This window comes from Chaetura pelagica, unplaced genomic scaffold (assembly GCF_000747805.2).
Source record: "Chaetura pelagica isolate M959 unplaced genomic scaffold, ChaPel_1.0 scaffold207, whole genome shotgun sequence".
In the NCBI taxonomy this organism is placed as follows: Eukaryota; Metazoa; Chordata; class Aves; order Apodiformes; family Apodidae; genus Chaetura; species Chaetura pelagica.
In genome coordinates, this window is record NW_009953929.1 from 4,322,010 (window position 1) to 4,339,606 (window position 17,597).

General features: G+C 36.1%; 1 protein-coding gene across 1 annotated transcript in view; it reads right to left on the reverse strand.

Moving 5' to 3' along the window:
* Window positions 1-17,597, reverse strand: part of SLC9A9 (solute carrier family 9, subfamily A (NHE9, cation proton antiporter 9), member 9) — a 182,209-nt gene that overhangs the window by 41,077 nt on the left and 123,535 nt on the right. Inside the window, exon 13 of the mRNA XM_010001677.1 lies at window positions 2,709-2,757. Coding sequence (XP_009999979.1) covers window positions 2,709-2,757 — 49 coding nt within the window. The remainder of the gene's footprint in view (window positions 1-2,708; window positions 2,758-17,597) is intronic.

Consider the following 17,597-nt stretch of genomic DNA (forward strand, 5'->3'; position numbering starts at 1 on the left):
TTCCCTAAAAAAAATCCGTGTCTGATTACAGTTATGGATTGAGAAGTTCTCACAGCAACATACCCTGTGTCCTGGTACTTAAAGTGGTCACTCAGGAGACAGGTTCAAATCTCTCCAGCAGACTGTGGCCTCCCCATTCTGGCTGAGTAGTTGGGCTGAGAAGGGAGGTGTCTGGAGGATTATTTTCCACTGATTTTTCTATATTTTAGACATGTTATTATTGACAACAGGGTCAGTTCTTATTTCTGGTATGTTCCTCCTGAAGCTCCAATTAATGGGACATAGGTTAGAGTTCATCTGGGGGAGAGCTTTAACTGGCAGTGATGGATATTAGCACTCAATGTTATTTGTCTAGGGATATATGCAAGAAAAACAAGTGCTTTCACTGTGAAGACACACTAACATAGGAAGAAAATTAAAAGTAGGTAAACTAAGTAAAACCATTATAGTAGAAATAAGGGGAAAGAAAAAAGACAACAAAGGGGAAGAAGAGGAATGAGAGATGAGATGAAAGAGAAAATTAAATAACCTGACATAGATTGAATAACTGTGCTAAGTACTGAGTTATAAACAAAGAGAGCTACAGAGAATGCAACAGAGGTCTTGAATCAGTAGATTTAGATGTCAAATAAAAAAACTCAGACAAATGAAAATAGAATACCACAGGGAGGAAGAATAATCAGAGAAGCAAAACTGTCTTCCAAGCTAAAAACTGACTACTATAAGGAATACTAACTTGGACATGATAGGGCATGAAAGGTGTTATGTTTATTTACACCTTCTGTGTTGTATTGCTGCATTTTGTCAACAGAGATAGGTGTTAATTCACAGGGCACAGCTGCGACACTGGATGTGTCATTGTTATTCATAAGCATGATTATTTTCTTTCTGAATAAAAGGAAAAAATTAGGTGCCTATTTACTCCTGAAGAAATTGGGTTTTCACAAAAAATGCAGTCAGTATTATACTGCATTCAGCATTCTCTGATCTTTGATAATTTATGAGTGCTGCAAAGTAGAAAATTTCTGAAATGATATTTAAAATCCAAAAAAGAATAGATTAAGATTAAGATTCCGTGTCTTGACCTTGGTCAGAATTTGGGGAGAGGCATTGCAAAAAATTCCTACCAAGATGCTTAGGAAAGTGGGTTTAGTGACTAGGACCCCAGACTCAGAACAAACCAGTATCTTGGCATGCTGCAATCGAGCCTTGTGCTAGCCCTTTCAATAGTGGTTGAGTTGTAAAACTAAGGATATGCTCAGATATTATATTTTTACCTTTTTTTTTTTTTTTTCTTTCCCAAAGAAAAATTAGGACAGAGTTAGTCACCAGAGTTCCATTCGTTTTCAATGAAAGATCCTAAATGTCTTCATATATGTGCAAATGTTAAGAATAATCAGTGTGTAAGATATACCAAAATTCTGCCTATTATATCTTTAATGTATTTTCAAGTGATCAGAGTTACTGATGTTTTGGTCTAACTTATTTTCTACATTTATATCACTGTTGAGTGATTTCAATTTCAGTTCCAGTAATGCAGTCTGAAAGAGTGCATGGGATGGTATTACCTTGAAATAGGAATGCAGTCTTAGGGACTGTTTTGGTTTTGTTAATGTTCTTTTTTTGGTGTTTTTTTTTTTCCCTTTGTCAACTTGTCAGCTTTAGTCTTGCTTCTCCCCAGCTCTGCTACTGTTCCACTTAGCGTGCTGACGCACAGGTTATGTCTCAATGTACATAGGTTCTGTACAGGTTTCCACTGTTTCAGGCAGTGCAGCATTTGAAACATGTCATACACGTACGACAAAAAAGTGGAGTGTTAGAAATTAACAACTACAGCTTGTTAAATAGCCTCCTTTAAAGTGTTCAAGTTCTCTACATACTTAGGTTTCCATGTGAAAAATAACCGAAAAATATTTTCAGAAACCTGACCTACTCAAATGGAACATTACGTGTTCTTCTTATTTATCCAGGGAATTAAACATTGTTCTGAAATTCTCATTTCCATAAAAATGACATTGGGAAATATTTAAATTTATCAAGGCAATACTTTTGTTATTAAGGGTTGTTTAGCCTGGAGAAGAGAAGACTCTGGGGAGACCTTATAGTGGCTTTCCAGGACCTGAAGGGGCTACACAAAAGCTGGGGAGAGACTTTTTAGAGGGGCTTGTAGTGAGAGGACAAAGGGGAACAGTTTGAAGCTTGAAAGAGGGTAGATGTAGATTAGATATTAGGATGAAATTCTTTACTATGAGGGTGGTGAGACACTGACACGGATTGCCCAGGGAAGTTGTAGCTGCCTCCTCCCTGGAAGTGTTCAAGGCCAGGTTGGATGGGGCTCTAAGCAACCTGGTTTAGTGGGAGGTGTTTAGGGGATTGGAACTAGATGATATTTAAGGTCATTTCCAACCCAGACCATTCTGTAGTTAATTTTGTTTATCATGATTTCAGGATGTCTTCTCATTTAGTGATAATTTTCTTCAAAACTTTGTAATATTTTCAGTTACAAAATTTTCATGAGTGCATGCCCATAGAAAAATATTTATTTTCTCTCTTTGCACCTTGTACGATAAAGATACTTTGCAGCTCCTTCTTATTTTCAACCTGCCTGTTTAAAACATTTTCAGCTATAACACTGTTTTTGTCAAACATGATCTTCCAGCAACTGAACAGTTTTTAATTCAGCATGTATGTTTAAAATCCAAACATACCTGGCTCACAGCTTCTGTTTTTAGGTCTTCATCTGGATCTACGCCAACTCTGTTAAAAAACAAAACAAAACCAAAAAACAACACATAAGAAACAAAGAGATATGGTAATGGTGTGATGTATTTAGAGAGAGCTTTGAGCATAGATATCTTTTTCTTAGGCCACTCATTTCCTATTAGGTGAGAAAAGCAGAGAATCATGGTATTTAAGTTTTTAGGAAAACTGAGATTCTTTTTAACTGCCACTGACAAGACCTGAGATTAGATATTTACCCCTTCTCTGACCATATTCGCAGAGAGACAATTAAGTAATTAACGTGTGCTAAGAAATCCTTAATTATTGGCAGAAGAGAGGTGTTGAGGAACTGGAGCTAGAGAGCCATGTCAAGGACAGGACTTCAGGCCTCTGGTGTTTCTTGACTGTTCATTATGGATAGCTTGTAGCATTTGGAAAGGGCTTTACTTGGCACACCAAGGTATGGGGAAACAAAGCAGAGAGGAGAGGAGTTTACAGTGGGTGAAAAGCAAGATGATGGGAACCTGGGTGACATTTTTGTAATGTGGCTAGGAAAAAAAATGTTGGCTGTTAAAAGTGATGTGGTGGGCAACTGACATTTTGAATAGGGCTGATACTCAGAACTGAAGAGAAATTAATCTTAAAAATGTTGTGAGTTGAATGACAGAGGCTTGTGCTGATGTTCCCACCTAGAAAGGAAGGAGAGTAGTGAGGGATGGTGAATAACAAACCTCCTTATCACTGGAATCTGAAGCCCACAGCTAGGGTGACCAGCGACCCCCAAATGCCTCACAAGCTCCTATATATTAGCTCAGTGGACCTGACACTACAGAATTTACCAATACCTATAAAATGTATTCTCTCACTAGATGTTGATTTAAGGCCGCTTCATTTCTGAGTCTGTAATCATGACTATATTTTTGCTTTCAGTAAAAATACGTTAAAGTAGATTTAAAAATGTATAATATTAACAATTACATACTTCATCATTCTTTCCTGTAAATATTATGCATATACTCTTAGGGACAATGACAGGAACTATATGTAAAGTAGATGCTTTTAATATGTAAATACTGAATGAAGGAAGAAAGACATAGCTTCTATCAAAGCTCTTGAGCTTCAGCAAATATGAGTCCTCCAGGCATAAATTTTTCTATCTTTTTATTAAAAGTTATGGTCCTGGTTCTGAATCAACAAAAAGAATGAATAGGGTTTCTTTTTTTGTTTTGTTTTGGTTTTTTTTTGGTCCTGCTGTTCTTTCAATTGCTAGATAAAGCTTCTGATGGCACTAGGCTATTAATTAGTTTGGAATAAAACAAGTAGGGTATTTTCCATTTCATTAAAGTGGAAACAATTACACAGGAAATGAAGAAGAAACATTACATAGAGGTTTAACCATCTGTCTGACATTGGGTTTTTACTGTCATATACAGAACAGCAGTGTCCAGGGCCTTGGCTGTGCTCCGTGTTGTGAAACTAAGCAGTGTGAGACAGCCCTACACTGGGGCTGAACAGCATAACTACAGTGGGGTGTGAAGGCTGAGGCAGTGGCACAAATGTAGGTGCCTTGGTCCCAAACTCATAAAATAGGTCAGAATTAGAAAGAGAATCCCAGTCTCCTAAACCAAAATATATGTCTTGCTTATTAGACTATGTTTATTCGCTGGACATGTTCACTGATAACACTACTTGGCCAATACAGAAAAACACCAGCAATACAATAGTTAAGAGTCTGCACAGTTCTGGAAATAAAAAACCCGAGCAACCAAACTTCAGAGCATTTACGCATGATAGGTGCAGCTGAAAGGCTACAGCACAAACTTCCCCACACTATCCTCTCCTTAATGAGCTTGACTTGACCTCAATGAATCGGTCTCCTGGGACAGAAGCAATTTAGCCTTCATGCAGTTCTGAACTTACTGGAGTTGAGAAACTGCCAGTTCTGACTGATTGTGTGTGTTGGAATTGTGATGCATTTATTATAGAATGAGCTAAGACAACAGAAGATGTTTCACCCAGGACTAAAAGGACTGTAATAGCTAATGTGGGAAAGGGGAAGGCAGTGGGGCCAATAGGAACCAGTATCTGGCTCTGATACTGTTTCAGTAACAGTGACAAAACTAACTAATAATTGACAAGTGAAACACACAGGAATAGAAAAAAATCTGACTTTACAGAGTTTTGCACAACTTTTGGTATCTTTAAGCTTCTCTGCATGTACTATTTCTATTTCCTGTAATACTGACAAGGCTAGCAGTTTTGCCTTCTTTATTCTGCAGACAATAGATTATTATAATATGGCACATATGAAGATAGTCTTATGAAATCTTAGCAGGAGCCAGAAAAATTTATAGCCAGAAAAAAACAGCAATAAAGATATAATGAAATCACACTGCCATCATAGAGTTTTCACCTATGAAAAAGAAGAGAAGGCTTTTAAGCTACATGGATGCCACAGAGCCACAACTGATGCTTTCCTTTGCTCTTTACTCTCATTTAAAACACAGGATCAAGTCTCATTGCTGTTTCTCTCATAGAACAGTATCTTTCTACTGGAAATTAGTGTGGGTAGCAAAATCTTACCTATTGATTTAAAATCCCTTGGAAAAAGGATCAGATAATTCTTTTTATTCTATAGGAGAGTTTTAAAATGCATTAAAATAGTAATATATTATTGTAATAGTTTGAACATTAGCAATTACGTATTCATGAAACAGGCTCAGTTTAGTCAGTTCTGAAATTGAGACTAATTATTTAATATTCAAACAGGCTTGGGAGCCTGAATCAGGCACCTAGCATTGAAAGTCGTGGTCTGCTGCAATTATCTCTGCAATGCCTGACGTGAACTAGAATGCTGTTTTTAAATTGCAAGTGTTGAAAAAACAAAGCATAACAAATTATATGAGACAGTTGAGACAACTGAAATTAAGCATGGATGGGCACTTCAAGTTTACATCCCTGACTTCCTCAAAAGACTTGGATCTATTTATATCTATATAGATATCTATATTAGAGCTATATTTATCTATATATAGCTATATCTATATCCTATTGCCACTAGAATTTGCAAACTTAAATTTTGTATAAATTACTATGAAGGTCTTCAAGAAGTATATTTTTATAAACATCTTTACTCTTTTAAATTTTTTAGTTTTCCATTTCTGTGAAAAGATTTGATGGATGGTCTTAAAAATATTTTTTTTTAGGTCTGTGTGGTTTTTTTTTTTCTTTTCTTGCTGTCAACTTTCTCTTTGTTATCTTGTTTTACTTCTTGCAGTCTCCCTTCTCCCTTTCTATCCTTCTGTCCCACTTCCCTGGTTGCTCTTTTGTCCTTTGTGTGATCTTGGCTTTTCATTGTATGCTTTTATTTCTGCCTTTCTATTTTTGTGTATTTTTATTCTCTACATCAAACATTTAGGATTAATTCCCTTCCATAAAAACAAATGCAATACTTTAAAATAGTTCTATATTGCAGTGGAGTTTATCTACTTTCTGTATTTATATTGGCTTTATAGTAATGGATTCAAATGTTCTATGTAGGATGTTTTTTAGTAGGGTAGGTGGGTGAGATTGTTCAGTTTTTGAATAATAACTGGATCAAAACCCTGGATTGACAGGTGGTTCAAAGTTGCTACATTCAAAACCTAGAAGCAAAGCTTTTGATTTGAGCCAGTCTCTACCAGTTAGGCCCAACTGTTGCTAGGAACCAATCCTTAGTCTGCAGAGCCTTTACGGTTGGTGGTATTTGGATCCCCCTGTGCTATCAAGTGCATCTTTTTTTAGCAACAGAATACATTTGGTAATAGAAGGAGGAATTTGTCACTGAATGCAAATCAGTCAATAACATCCTTTCTTCTGTGGTTTGAAATGAAAATGGATGGAAAGATAAATCCCAGATTGTCAGGGGAACTAGTAATAAGAAATACAAAACCCATCCATAGGAATACTGAGTAGTAAATCAGTATTCAGGCACTGCAAACTTTTAATTCCCTAACTTCAAGTCAACACTGTAGGATAAAATCTCTAGTTTCTTACAGTGAAGCCATAGGAAAATGTAGACTCTCATCTTGAGGATCAAGGCATACAGAGCAGATTTTTTTGGTGTCTATATATACAAGTGTGATTCTCAGCCCTCCCTTGCTTTAGGTGCCAGTATATCTGTAAATAAAGATATTTTTCTGAAATAGGAATTCTAATTAGTGAATTTCTGCTTCTGAGCCTCTGTAGGCTTTCTGTATTTGCAGAATGGAGTCTGGTTCATGCAAGTTGAATCTTATTGGCAATCCCACCTAGTCTAGTTTGCACCTACCATATACTGACATGAGTTAGCTGTGCTCCAAATATAGCAGCCAGGACTGCTTTAATTTGAAATCACTTCCTGACAGCATGTCGTTGATTCTATCTGTTTTTTATCTAATGGCTGATCAGTTTGGGTGCCCTGCAAAGAACGGGGAAGCCTAGTTTCATCAATCACTTCAAACTGAGCTGTTTCCACACCATACCTCTCAGAGGGGCCCTAAATACTGGCCTGAGAATGATACAGATGGTAGTGCTATCCACTGTCTTCCTGATGTTGTCCTGCTGTACCAAACATCTTTCAACTTCAAGCACCAATGAAGTCCTAATAAACAGTTGTGCATTTAACGCAACTAAGGATTTAATGAACAAAACGTCAGACTTGGGAAAGTTTACAAGAGAAATGTCTCCTAATGGGAGCAACAATCTTCTCTGATCTAAGTGTATGATACTGAATATGCACTTGATAAAACATGGTATTACAGAGCTGTCAGCTGAGGGTCAGATTTAGTCATGTCTCCTCTAGCTCCTTTTCTAGATCAGTGGGGAAAAAACCCCATAATTCAAGAGGTGAAATGTCCGAGATCTCTTTTTGTTTCTGGCCTCATACTATAAAATGGCATAATACTTCCCCTACCCCATTGCTCATCTGTTTGTGTATTTAGATGGAAAGTGCATGTCCTTCATTATGTTTGTACAAAATCTAGCTTAGCATAGCCTTGATTGAGTTTAGAGCCTTTGAAGTGCTGCTGCTGTATAATAATAATAATGACTTCTTTGATTGTCAAAGGTTTACTGGAGGAACTCACCTCCTCAGTGCAGTTGCCTCCATCTTTTACTGGCTGTCTCAGTGTGACTAAAACAGTCTTTAAACCTCAGCTTGTATCTCAAAAACTGCACATATCAGAAGGGGTTTTTGAGGAAGTGATTTATAACCCGATTTTCAAAGATAGCCTTTAAACAGCATTTACAACAGCACTCTTGAATATTTTTGCATGAATATATCTGAAGCTTGTAGCTATCTGTCATCAGCATATTGCATTCAGTACAGAATTATTAACTGTAAAGACCAGGAACATAAGCAAAATCAAAAAAGATTGTTTCATCATCTCTAATAAATCATTACAATTGAAATTAAAAAATCTTCAGGATAAATAATGATTGTTCAGGTCATTATTCTTGTCCATGTGGTAGTAAGTGTGATGTGTGTCCCTAACAAACTGACACCTAAAACCTGCTTTTGCTTCTAGATTGCCATATTGCTGCTACATGTTGCTATTGCTGTTGACTGATGTGGTCAAAAACATCTGTTTTTTTATAGTACAATATTTTGATTGACATAAACCCCATGGGGAATTATGGTATGAATATAGATATTCAAAGTTCCGCTCAAGCTGATTTTGTTAATAAATGAAAATTGTTTAAGCTTAAGGCAAGAATAATCACTTGTGTCTCACAATAGAAAGAACAAATCATTTTTATTTCATGCTGAAAAGGATTAAAATAATTTCAGGTAAATGATGCTTCCTAAATGGTTGTCATGTGCTTGTCATGCGGCTAATGCTTTCTATCTTATCTACACAATAAGCTGAAATAGAACAAAGAGTATGATTTTAAGCCTATAGAATCCTGTGAGTAAGAGATAAGTGTGCCATAGTTTGTCTTTTGAACTTGTTATTTCATAAACGTGGTAGCATAATTTTTTTTGGGAAATGCTACTACTAAACATTAGTCTTATGGTCAAAGTCCATGGGCCATTTTTCATGGACATATGGAGAATGGGCATACTTGGATGCAGAGTTTGCAATTCAATTAATGTTAACTGTATAAATGCCTTTCAAGGAAAGAAGGGCTGTGATGCATGAAGATAATGTGTAAACAAAAATAGAAGATAAGGCTGAAGAAGGAACTGTAGTGATCTTTAAGACATCCACAAGTTTTAGTCTCTGGATGTCATCTTAAGTATCAAAAGGATTGTGAAGTTGTGCATAATGTCACTGCATAAAATATTACCAATCACTTCCGTACAGCTGTGCAGCTGTGTGAAGTAAAATGCTAAAATTTAAAAATAGATGATGGCTTCCATTTGCATTTACATCATGCACTTACACAGATAGTAACTGGAACGGTTAACTGGATCTTTAGATATCTGGTATCTGATTCTCTATTCTGTTAATCCTATTTTATCTTGATAGTTGGGGGGGTGGGAGGGGCTAAAATAGCTTGATCACTTTGAAGCAGCAAGGTACATATGCGCAGGAGAATGCAATACCAGATGTCTTACAGTCATGACAGCATGTCTCTCCAGCTCAGGAGTTCTGAGAAGCAGTGATTTACATCCATCCCTCTAATGCTTCTGGCACACAGATTGTGGATGCCATTGTGCATATGTGAAAATAGCTGTAGTGAGGAATCAGGTGTCTTGCTTAGAAACGGGAATCAAAGCCAACTAAAATGAGCATAATTTAATTTCTGTGGAACTCTTAGAAACCATAATTTGTAGTAGTATCAGTGCATGTGAATGAAATTAGAACAAAATCAGCATGAAGTTTGACAGCAATCAAAATAATGAGAATTTCTGTGTGCTGACAATGTAAGAACAGGGACTTGTTTTCAGATTTAGAGAAAAATCACTGCAGTAGATCCTCAGTCTGAAGTACAAGGCCTTTGTAATATTGTTCATTTTGTTTTGACACACAGGCTTGTTACAGCAAAGATTACCAAATCTAGCTGGATGGAGAATGCTCGTTCTGTGTTTATATCCACAGACGGTGATTGCATGAAATACCTTGAATTCCATGTCAAATTGAAAAAATAGCAGCTACTGACTCTGCCAACCCCCCTCTGCACACTTACTTTGGCCTAATGGCTTGCCTCTTACAGCTAACCAAGCAGATGTGATTCCCATTTTAAAGCTTGATTCTGAAAAACATCAGGCAAGACCATTTTACGTTCCCGTGTGTATGTGCGTATGTGTGCAGGCTTTAGGGATCCAAACTAACAGTTACTTCCTGCCTCTGATACTAAGAGAGTGCGTGAGAAATTTAATTTCTGTGCTTTCTCTTGACCATTTTCTTGGACTTCACAAGAGTTGCCCAATTAGATATCTTTGTGTGGCCCATAAACAGCTAGTGAAACCCACGGACCCTTGGCAGCAACGTTAATCATCGGCTCAGGACACCAGCGGATCAGCGCTACTTTGTTTCTTTTCTGTACTGGTGTCTCTTCTGTGAAACTCTCTCTCACTTTACATTTTTTCCCTATAATATCTCCTTTTCATTTTTGGTTCTCTTATTTGTATGTACTTAGAGTCAGATGTTGTTCCTGTACCTTTCATTGCACTGTGGTATGTGATCCAACTATCACCTTTTGCTGTTGACAGCTCTACTTTATTGAGTAACAATTCACTTGCATGTTTTATTTTTCTACTTCTATTTTAGAGGAACAAAACTGCGTTTCATGAAGTTGTATTTTTAGTATTCCAAGTTTAGACTAATAAACTTCCTGTTTAAAAGTATGTGGGAAAACACCACTCTTCCTCCTTTTTTATGTCCTTATCTGGAAAATGCGTATCTCAGATGAACATGTTTTTCTCTAAATTTTTGCCTCAGATGAGAGGTGGGACTCCTAAAACAAGAGGATCCCTTGATATGATCTTATAGCATTGACTGAGGAGAGCAGATGGCATTTGTCAACTCCTTTGGTAATAATGAATTCCGTTTCTTTAAGCCAAATGATCTTATATTTTGAATAGTGCCTGTTGGGTGTGTGATGGTACTGGTGATAGCAGGTGATTTTTTAATTTAAGTTAAGATGTTGCAGAATGGAGAGGTATAGAGACACCAATGTGTCTCTATCATCCTTACAATAAGAGACAGTACACAAAACATAGTATTGATCAGCCTCTATATGCTTTAGGAAATTCAGTATTATTACCATACCTCTCCCACGTTGTGAGGAAGTCTGTAGATCAAATACGCTGTACACAATTCTGAAACTGTATTAATAAAAAAAACCCCTGGAACATTATTTAAAATGTATTATAAGTTAATGCAAAAAGACAGAAACACCACTGCATTACAAGAAGTATCATTTTTTTTGCACATAGCAAAGGTCCTAATTGCTACTTTTATGAACTCTATGGAGATGAATACAGCTTTCAAAAAGAAAAAAAAAAAGTCAGGAATTAGGCCATTTTGTTGGAATCTTGCTTAGACTACTAATGAGCTCAGGCAGCCAGGAAAAATGAGAACTGATTTTACAAAAGATCTGTATGAGAAAAAGAAACTGTGCTCAGATGTATTTTGACAATATCCTGCAGATAATGCTAGTTAATTCTTGGCTCAGAAATAACAGTTCCCTCCAGTGAATTATGTAAATGATTTTTAGAGCAGTAAAATGTTTGTTCTCTGAATCACTTTAGGTGTCTGTTCCTTTATTTTCTTTGAACATAAACAGCACAGGTTTGGAAAGAAGCCCAGGCCATTGTAGATGCATTACATTACTGCTAATGTGATTAACCCAAAGTAAAACATTAAATGCTCTTGAGGCATTAGTCTAAATAATGAGATGACCAACTCTGAGGTCCCTGGGCTCACATCATGGGCAAATACATCATGCACTTCATCTTTTACATCAATATTTGAACTTTATCACATAAGCTGATGCTGGGAGCAATTGTGTGGATAGCCATTCTAAGTGAAGAGTAATGCTACAAACAAAACACACAAAGTGCTACGTGCTTTGCTGCTGAGAACTGATGACAAGGCACTTTGAATGAAAGCTGTCACTGGTCTTTCCATTTAGGCTGCTATTTTAATAAACAGTTTGTAAATCAGCTGTGTACTCCAGTCCATATTCAATTCCCGCTTTGAAATCTATTCACCTAAGTTCTGTCAGAAATACTCAGAACAGCAGGGAATAACAGTAAGGGCTTGTATGAATTGATTGACTCTAGGCTGTATAAAACAAATAAAGAGTGTCTTAGAGAATGCAACTTCAAAGATGTTCAATTGTTTTATCCAAGGGTAAATTAAAATGGCAGTTTGGAATTCTTGAAATGATCTTACACATGCAGTACAATGGCCTTTAGAGCTGAGGTCTAAATTCACCAGCAGAACCACTGCAGTTGGTAATCTGAGTAAGCATTGATAAGATTTTCATCATGTTTCCTTAACTAGAAGTAAATAATGTTGATAAAGAGTGCTCAGTTAGCTGTAACTTAGTCATATAAATATAGAAAAAACCTGCTATGAGGTTTAAAAATGCTGTATTTTAGTTTTATTTCAGTTATCTATTTTCAGATCAGATGCATACTCATTACATTTTAAATTTGCTTTTGCAATAAAACCTTTAATTCAGAAACCTGGCCATCTTTACCAGTTTCAGGCAATACATTAATGTATCACATGCCTGTTTCATATAACATTTAGGCTGTTCATAAAAAAACTGATTGTCTCCAAAATAGATACTGATCTGTAGTCACACTATTTACGATGCTAAGCAATACAAAAACTGTTGTTGATATAAAGGTGCGTGTGTGCTTGCCCACAGATACTTTCCAATTCTTTGTACTAAAGAGGTTCCAGAGGGGAAAAATAGATTTTCTAGTGCATTTGGCAAATTTGGACCAGATGTCATCCATGACAGTAATTTCTGCATATTGATCATGGAGCAATATATAGCTTTGATAGAATATTATGAAGTTTATGTTGTTTTGTTTTCCTTTTTGGTTTGCAGGGGAGTTTTATTCTAGAACAATTGCAACAATGCTAGACACTTCAATCTTAATTACTGTATTTATGCTGAACTATAGGAGCTGTCCTTATCTCACAGTATGTGAAGTTCCTTTCTAGATTTAAGAAAGTACACAAAATACAAATGTTCAGCTTTTTACTCTTAAACTTAGTAGTTTTGTATTTTTAATTATGCATGTCTTAGTAATAAATTCATTCATTTGGAGAGAACAGGAGCTTAAGCAGAATGTAAATGGTCCAGAAGCCAAGGTCTGGTGTCCTAACATAGGTGAAAGTCAACTTATATACATACATTTGCATTATATCATGTTGTGTTCAGAAGAATTTAGGAAATGTCAGACACTTAATTTGCATTCCTGAATACTTATTCTGGGAAAGCAAAGTTTTCAAATATTAATACCAGCTTTTTCCTTTTATGGGAGGATGAGAGAGGGAGAGAAAAGATTCATAGTTTTATTTATGCTTCCTCTGTTGCTTTGCAGTGTTGGAAGGTGTTTGCTGCATTGTGGTAAAGAAGGGGAGTCTATTCCTTTTGTGTTTTTTGCCTTGTAAAAATAAGACTAATGCTTTATGCAGCAATTACGAACCAATATCTGGATTCAAGCAGTGATGACAGTGAAAGCAATTGTTTGCATGAGATAATGAGAAGGCAAAGTGAGAAAGTAGAGTGAGAACATGCCTCAGTCAGGGATCTCAAAGTGTATTATACTTTTGCCTACAGGCTGAGAAAATGAATTTTACTATGACAGGCTGCACCAGCTGAGGATCAGTCCCCACTTATCCATTGCCACTCAGCTTCCCTGGGGCTCTAAGTAATTCTCTGTGGCTAGTGACTTCAGGCAGATGTGATAGTTCTGTTGGTGTGTTCATAAATATGTGATACTTTGTCACTGGCTTCAGGTTCCTACCTTACATAGTGAGAAAACTTGATAGCACATAGGCAAGTCTAATGCTTAAAATTCCATATGCCCTGTGCCCTGGTGAATCAATAAATACTGTGAGTACTAATTAACTCTGAAGGATTTGCCTTGTGTTTGACATATAACATTGGGATCCAGAGAGTATATCTACAGGCGTGGAGTTGTGAACTACAAAAGCTGTTTTAATTTTTAAAAGCCTTATAAAATTTAACTTTTCCTCTTATGAAGCGAGCACACTTATTGACAAAAATCATCAATAAATAAATTAATAATAATTTTGGCATAGTTTTTTGTAAGATGACTGCTGACAGTCTCTCTAGCTTGGTGCAACTCAGAGAATGGCAGAAAAATATCCCAGAGAGCTTGCTATCTGAAAGACAAAACTGGGAAAGCAAGAGATGCTGTGAAACTCAGAAAAGGCTAATTAATTTTACACTTTAAATGTATCACTGCTCTTTTCTGGAATATGTGTCATCTTTCTCTTACACAAGTGTAGTACAAGTGAGTACAAGTAAGAAACTGCATTGAAAGCTGTGACATTTGATTAATCTAAATCAGAGAAATTGTCTCTTGTTTATAATTCAGATTTTCAATCTAATTCACAGCAAAATGGTCCACAATCATTGTGACTTAGATTTCAAAGGCAATACAAAGAAATGCTTGGACAGAAAATCCAATATAATGTTTCTTTTTTTCAATATTGTGTTGAGCATAAGTAGGAAAGGATGTAGGCTGTAAACTGTCTTTTGGAATTAAGTAGAACTAATGGATGATTTTATTACTTATCAATGTGAAAGCATTAAAATAGTATTTCTAAATATGTGAAAGAAGGAAATAATGCTTTTTTTTTTTTTTTTTTTTTCTTTTGTGGGTAAAGTAAGACATGGCAATTGAACCCCATTTCGCAACTCATTTTATGGGCTGAGAAGTGTTTTTAATACTTTCAGAATCAGTGAAATGTAAAGCTGTGCCCAGGCATCAGATTCAAAAGGAATATAAACTCCCAGGATGCCCAAAGGGTGCCTATTTAAAATGGGAGCTGGTCACATGAGCCCTAACATCTTCAGATCAATAAAGGACAGATCAGTGACAGATAAAGTAGTCTCACTGATTTCAGGAGGAAAAAATTATGATCTTTGGTCTTTTTTAAAAACTTGATCTTAAGTGAATTAAAATGTGTGTGTATGTGTATATATGTGTCACTAGGTCAGAAAGCACGTGAACAATCATTCTTTTGCAGAGTATTGAACAGGGTTCTGAAAGATCTGGATTTTTCATCTTTATGACAGAGAAGATTACTGAGTTTTAGCTGATTACTCATTTTATATGACACGGAAACATTTGGAAGGAGCTGAAACCTCCCTAGTGAACACATCACCATGAGCCTACAGAAAAAAAATATTTTCTGGTTCAGTTAATTAAAATGTTTTTCTGACTTCTTAGCTTTCCTTATCTCATGGATACATAAGGATATGTGTGCAGAACTGGTGAGGTTTGGGCTAGAATTCCTCCACAAAGGTGAAAGAAATACATAGGAATTGAACAAGGCAGAGGAAGCAAATGATCGAGTCCATGCCACTAGTTGGCATGGTGAGAGGAGGAGCAGGCCTTATTTTACTGTGTCTAAAATGAAAACAGAGGGTGCCACAACAGCTGTAGGAATCTCTTTGGGTGGAGGTTAGAAAAACTCAGGGACTGAGTAAGACTCAGGGAATTCAGGCAGACTGCCCAAGCCTACACTGTGATTCTTGACCAGGCTTCATACACATGGATACGTGAATAGCAAAGGTGACTGGGAAGTTTCAAGGTCACAGTGTCCAGCACCTTGTCTACTTGTAAGACTAGTTCAGCAAAGCATGGGATTTTAGGATTTCTTTTTAGAGTATTTTGTTATATATACTCTTTTAAATACACAGCTGTTTTATCTATTTACATAGAAAATATGTTGGATCTATAAAAACAGCATTTTATGGACAATTTCAAGATTCCTTTTTATATTATTTGTCACTATGTAACAAAATGGTGTATTTCTTTGAAGAAGTAAACAATGCAGAAACTGGTAATATAATATTAAGTGCATTGAAATAAATTACTTCTTGCTGAGGTAAGAGGTAATTTTCTCATATGAAACTCGCAAATGTACTGTCTAGCAAATCACTGGCCTCTTTCTGCACTGATAATTCACTATAAAGAGCCTGTATTATAGTGCAATTAGCTGTTTACTAAATGCTAAAAACCCATACTGCAATACATGAGCCTAGGTCATTTAAATTCAACTAATTCTGGAACAATTTGATAGGTTTGCTATCAAGAGTATAGAGTTTTCCTCCTACTCCATTTTAAAAAAAGAGCAGAAACTTCAGAATTTCAAGAGGAATGTTTCATGAGAGTGGAAAGCTTCATGAAAGCTGAAGTCACGCATTTCTCTTCTCTCAATAAGTTCCTCTGCAAACCCCAAGGTGCTCAGTTACATCAGCGTATGCTTTTATTTGTTTAGATGTACAAGAATATTTCTATCACAGCCCATATACTGTACAAGACCATTAGGGCCTAATCCTCTTCCCAGTATTTTTCTGTTTTTTGTTAGTGGGTTTTTTCTTCCCCCCCCCCTTATGCTTCATATCTAGTTTAAAATGGAAATAAATAAATGTTCTTGCACTGCATGGAATACTTGATAGCAGAAAGGAAAACCACAGGAAAGCTAAAAAAAACCTGAGAGAGACTGAAAAATTTTGTACCTTCCAGGCTGCAATGATATTTTAAGTCAAAATGAAATTAAAGCTTTCATCCCTTCAAAATGAAACATTCCGTTCATATTTTCTTGCTGAAAAAATTCTAATATTCTTTATCAAGCAAAATGAGATGTGCACTTTGGAAATTAAGCCAACTAGCAAATGTGAAGACCATAGTAATTTCATACCCTTCTATTTTTTGGGCTAGCTGATAGTATTGCACTGTATGAAAGTTCAGTGAGTTTCCAGAACAATTATTTTTCAAAAAGCAACAGTATCTGATCAATAATAGAGAGACTTGAGATGTATCTTGATCAAAACCAACAAAACAGGGATATAAGATTTATCTCAGTGAATGTGATCATTATTTTTTCCAGAGCCAGAACTTCAGACCACTTATTTATCTGAAACTTTTTAAGGCTCAGATTCTTTTCCTCTACTTTCTATTTAGCCTAAAAAAAAGTTTTGGCATATGCTTGAAGTCAACTGGGTTTATGCTTGCAACAATTTAATTCTGGTAGACTAGTTAGCTGGTCCAAATAAATGTGGCATATTTTGGTAGAAAGTAATAAATCATCAGTTTTGTTCTGAAGTCCCAGATAACTAATTGGATGTTTCCTAGGAGTATTTTCAGATAGGTTTGTTGGATTTCTTCTCTGTGGTTTGAACAACTTCATGTAGAAAGCTGCCTAGCAGCTACCTTTTGTATGACACAGATTTTAACAGAAGAAAAAAAATATTGCGTGAAGTGGAAAAAGCCTTCTCCCCCCCCCCCCCAAAAAAAATTTTTATACACATCAAAGCAACAGTATTTTAAAATACAATAAAAGAAATAATTGACACAAATCTTTCTGGTTGGTTTCTGTTCCAATCTCTAGGTTTATAGTTTTCTAGAAATATATCTAATCTGGGTTTTTGGCATGTGGGAAATGTATCCTATCATTTGTTCTAGTAAACTGAAAGGCATGAATCTTTCTTGTTGCGGTGTAATTTTCCCTCTCTCCTATACCAAATACTCTAGCAATAAAGGTGTATCTTTCATTTCTTCCTTTCCCTTCTGTTTTCAATAGCCATGAGGTATTATTTTACTGTCCATCATGTTAGGAGGCTGTGCCCAAATTTAGACCCCTATGGTTAATAAAGACAAGACCAATTGACAGAAGGAATCAGGT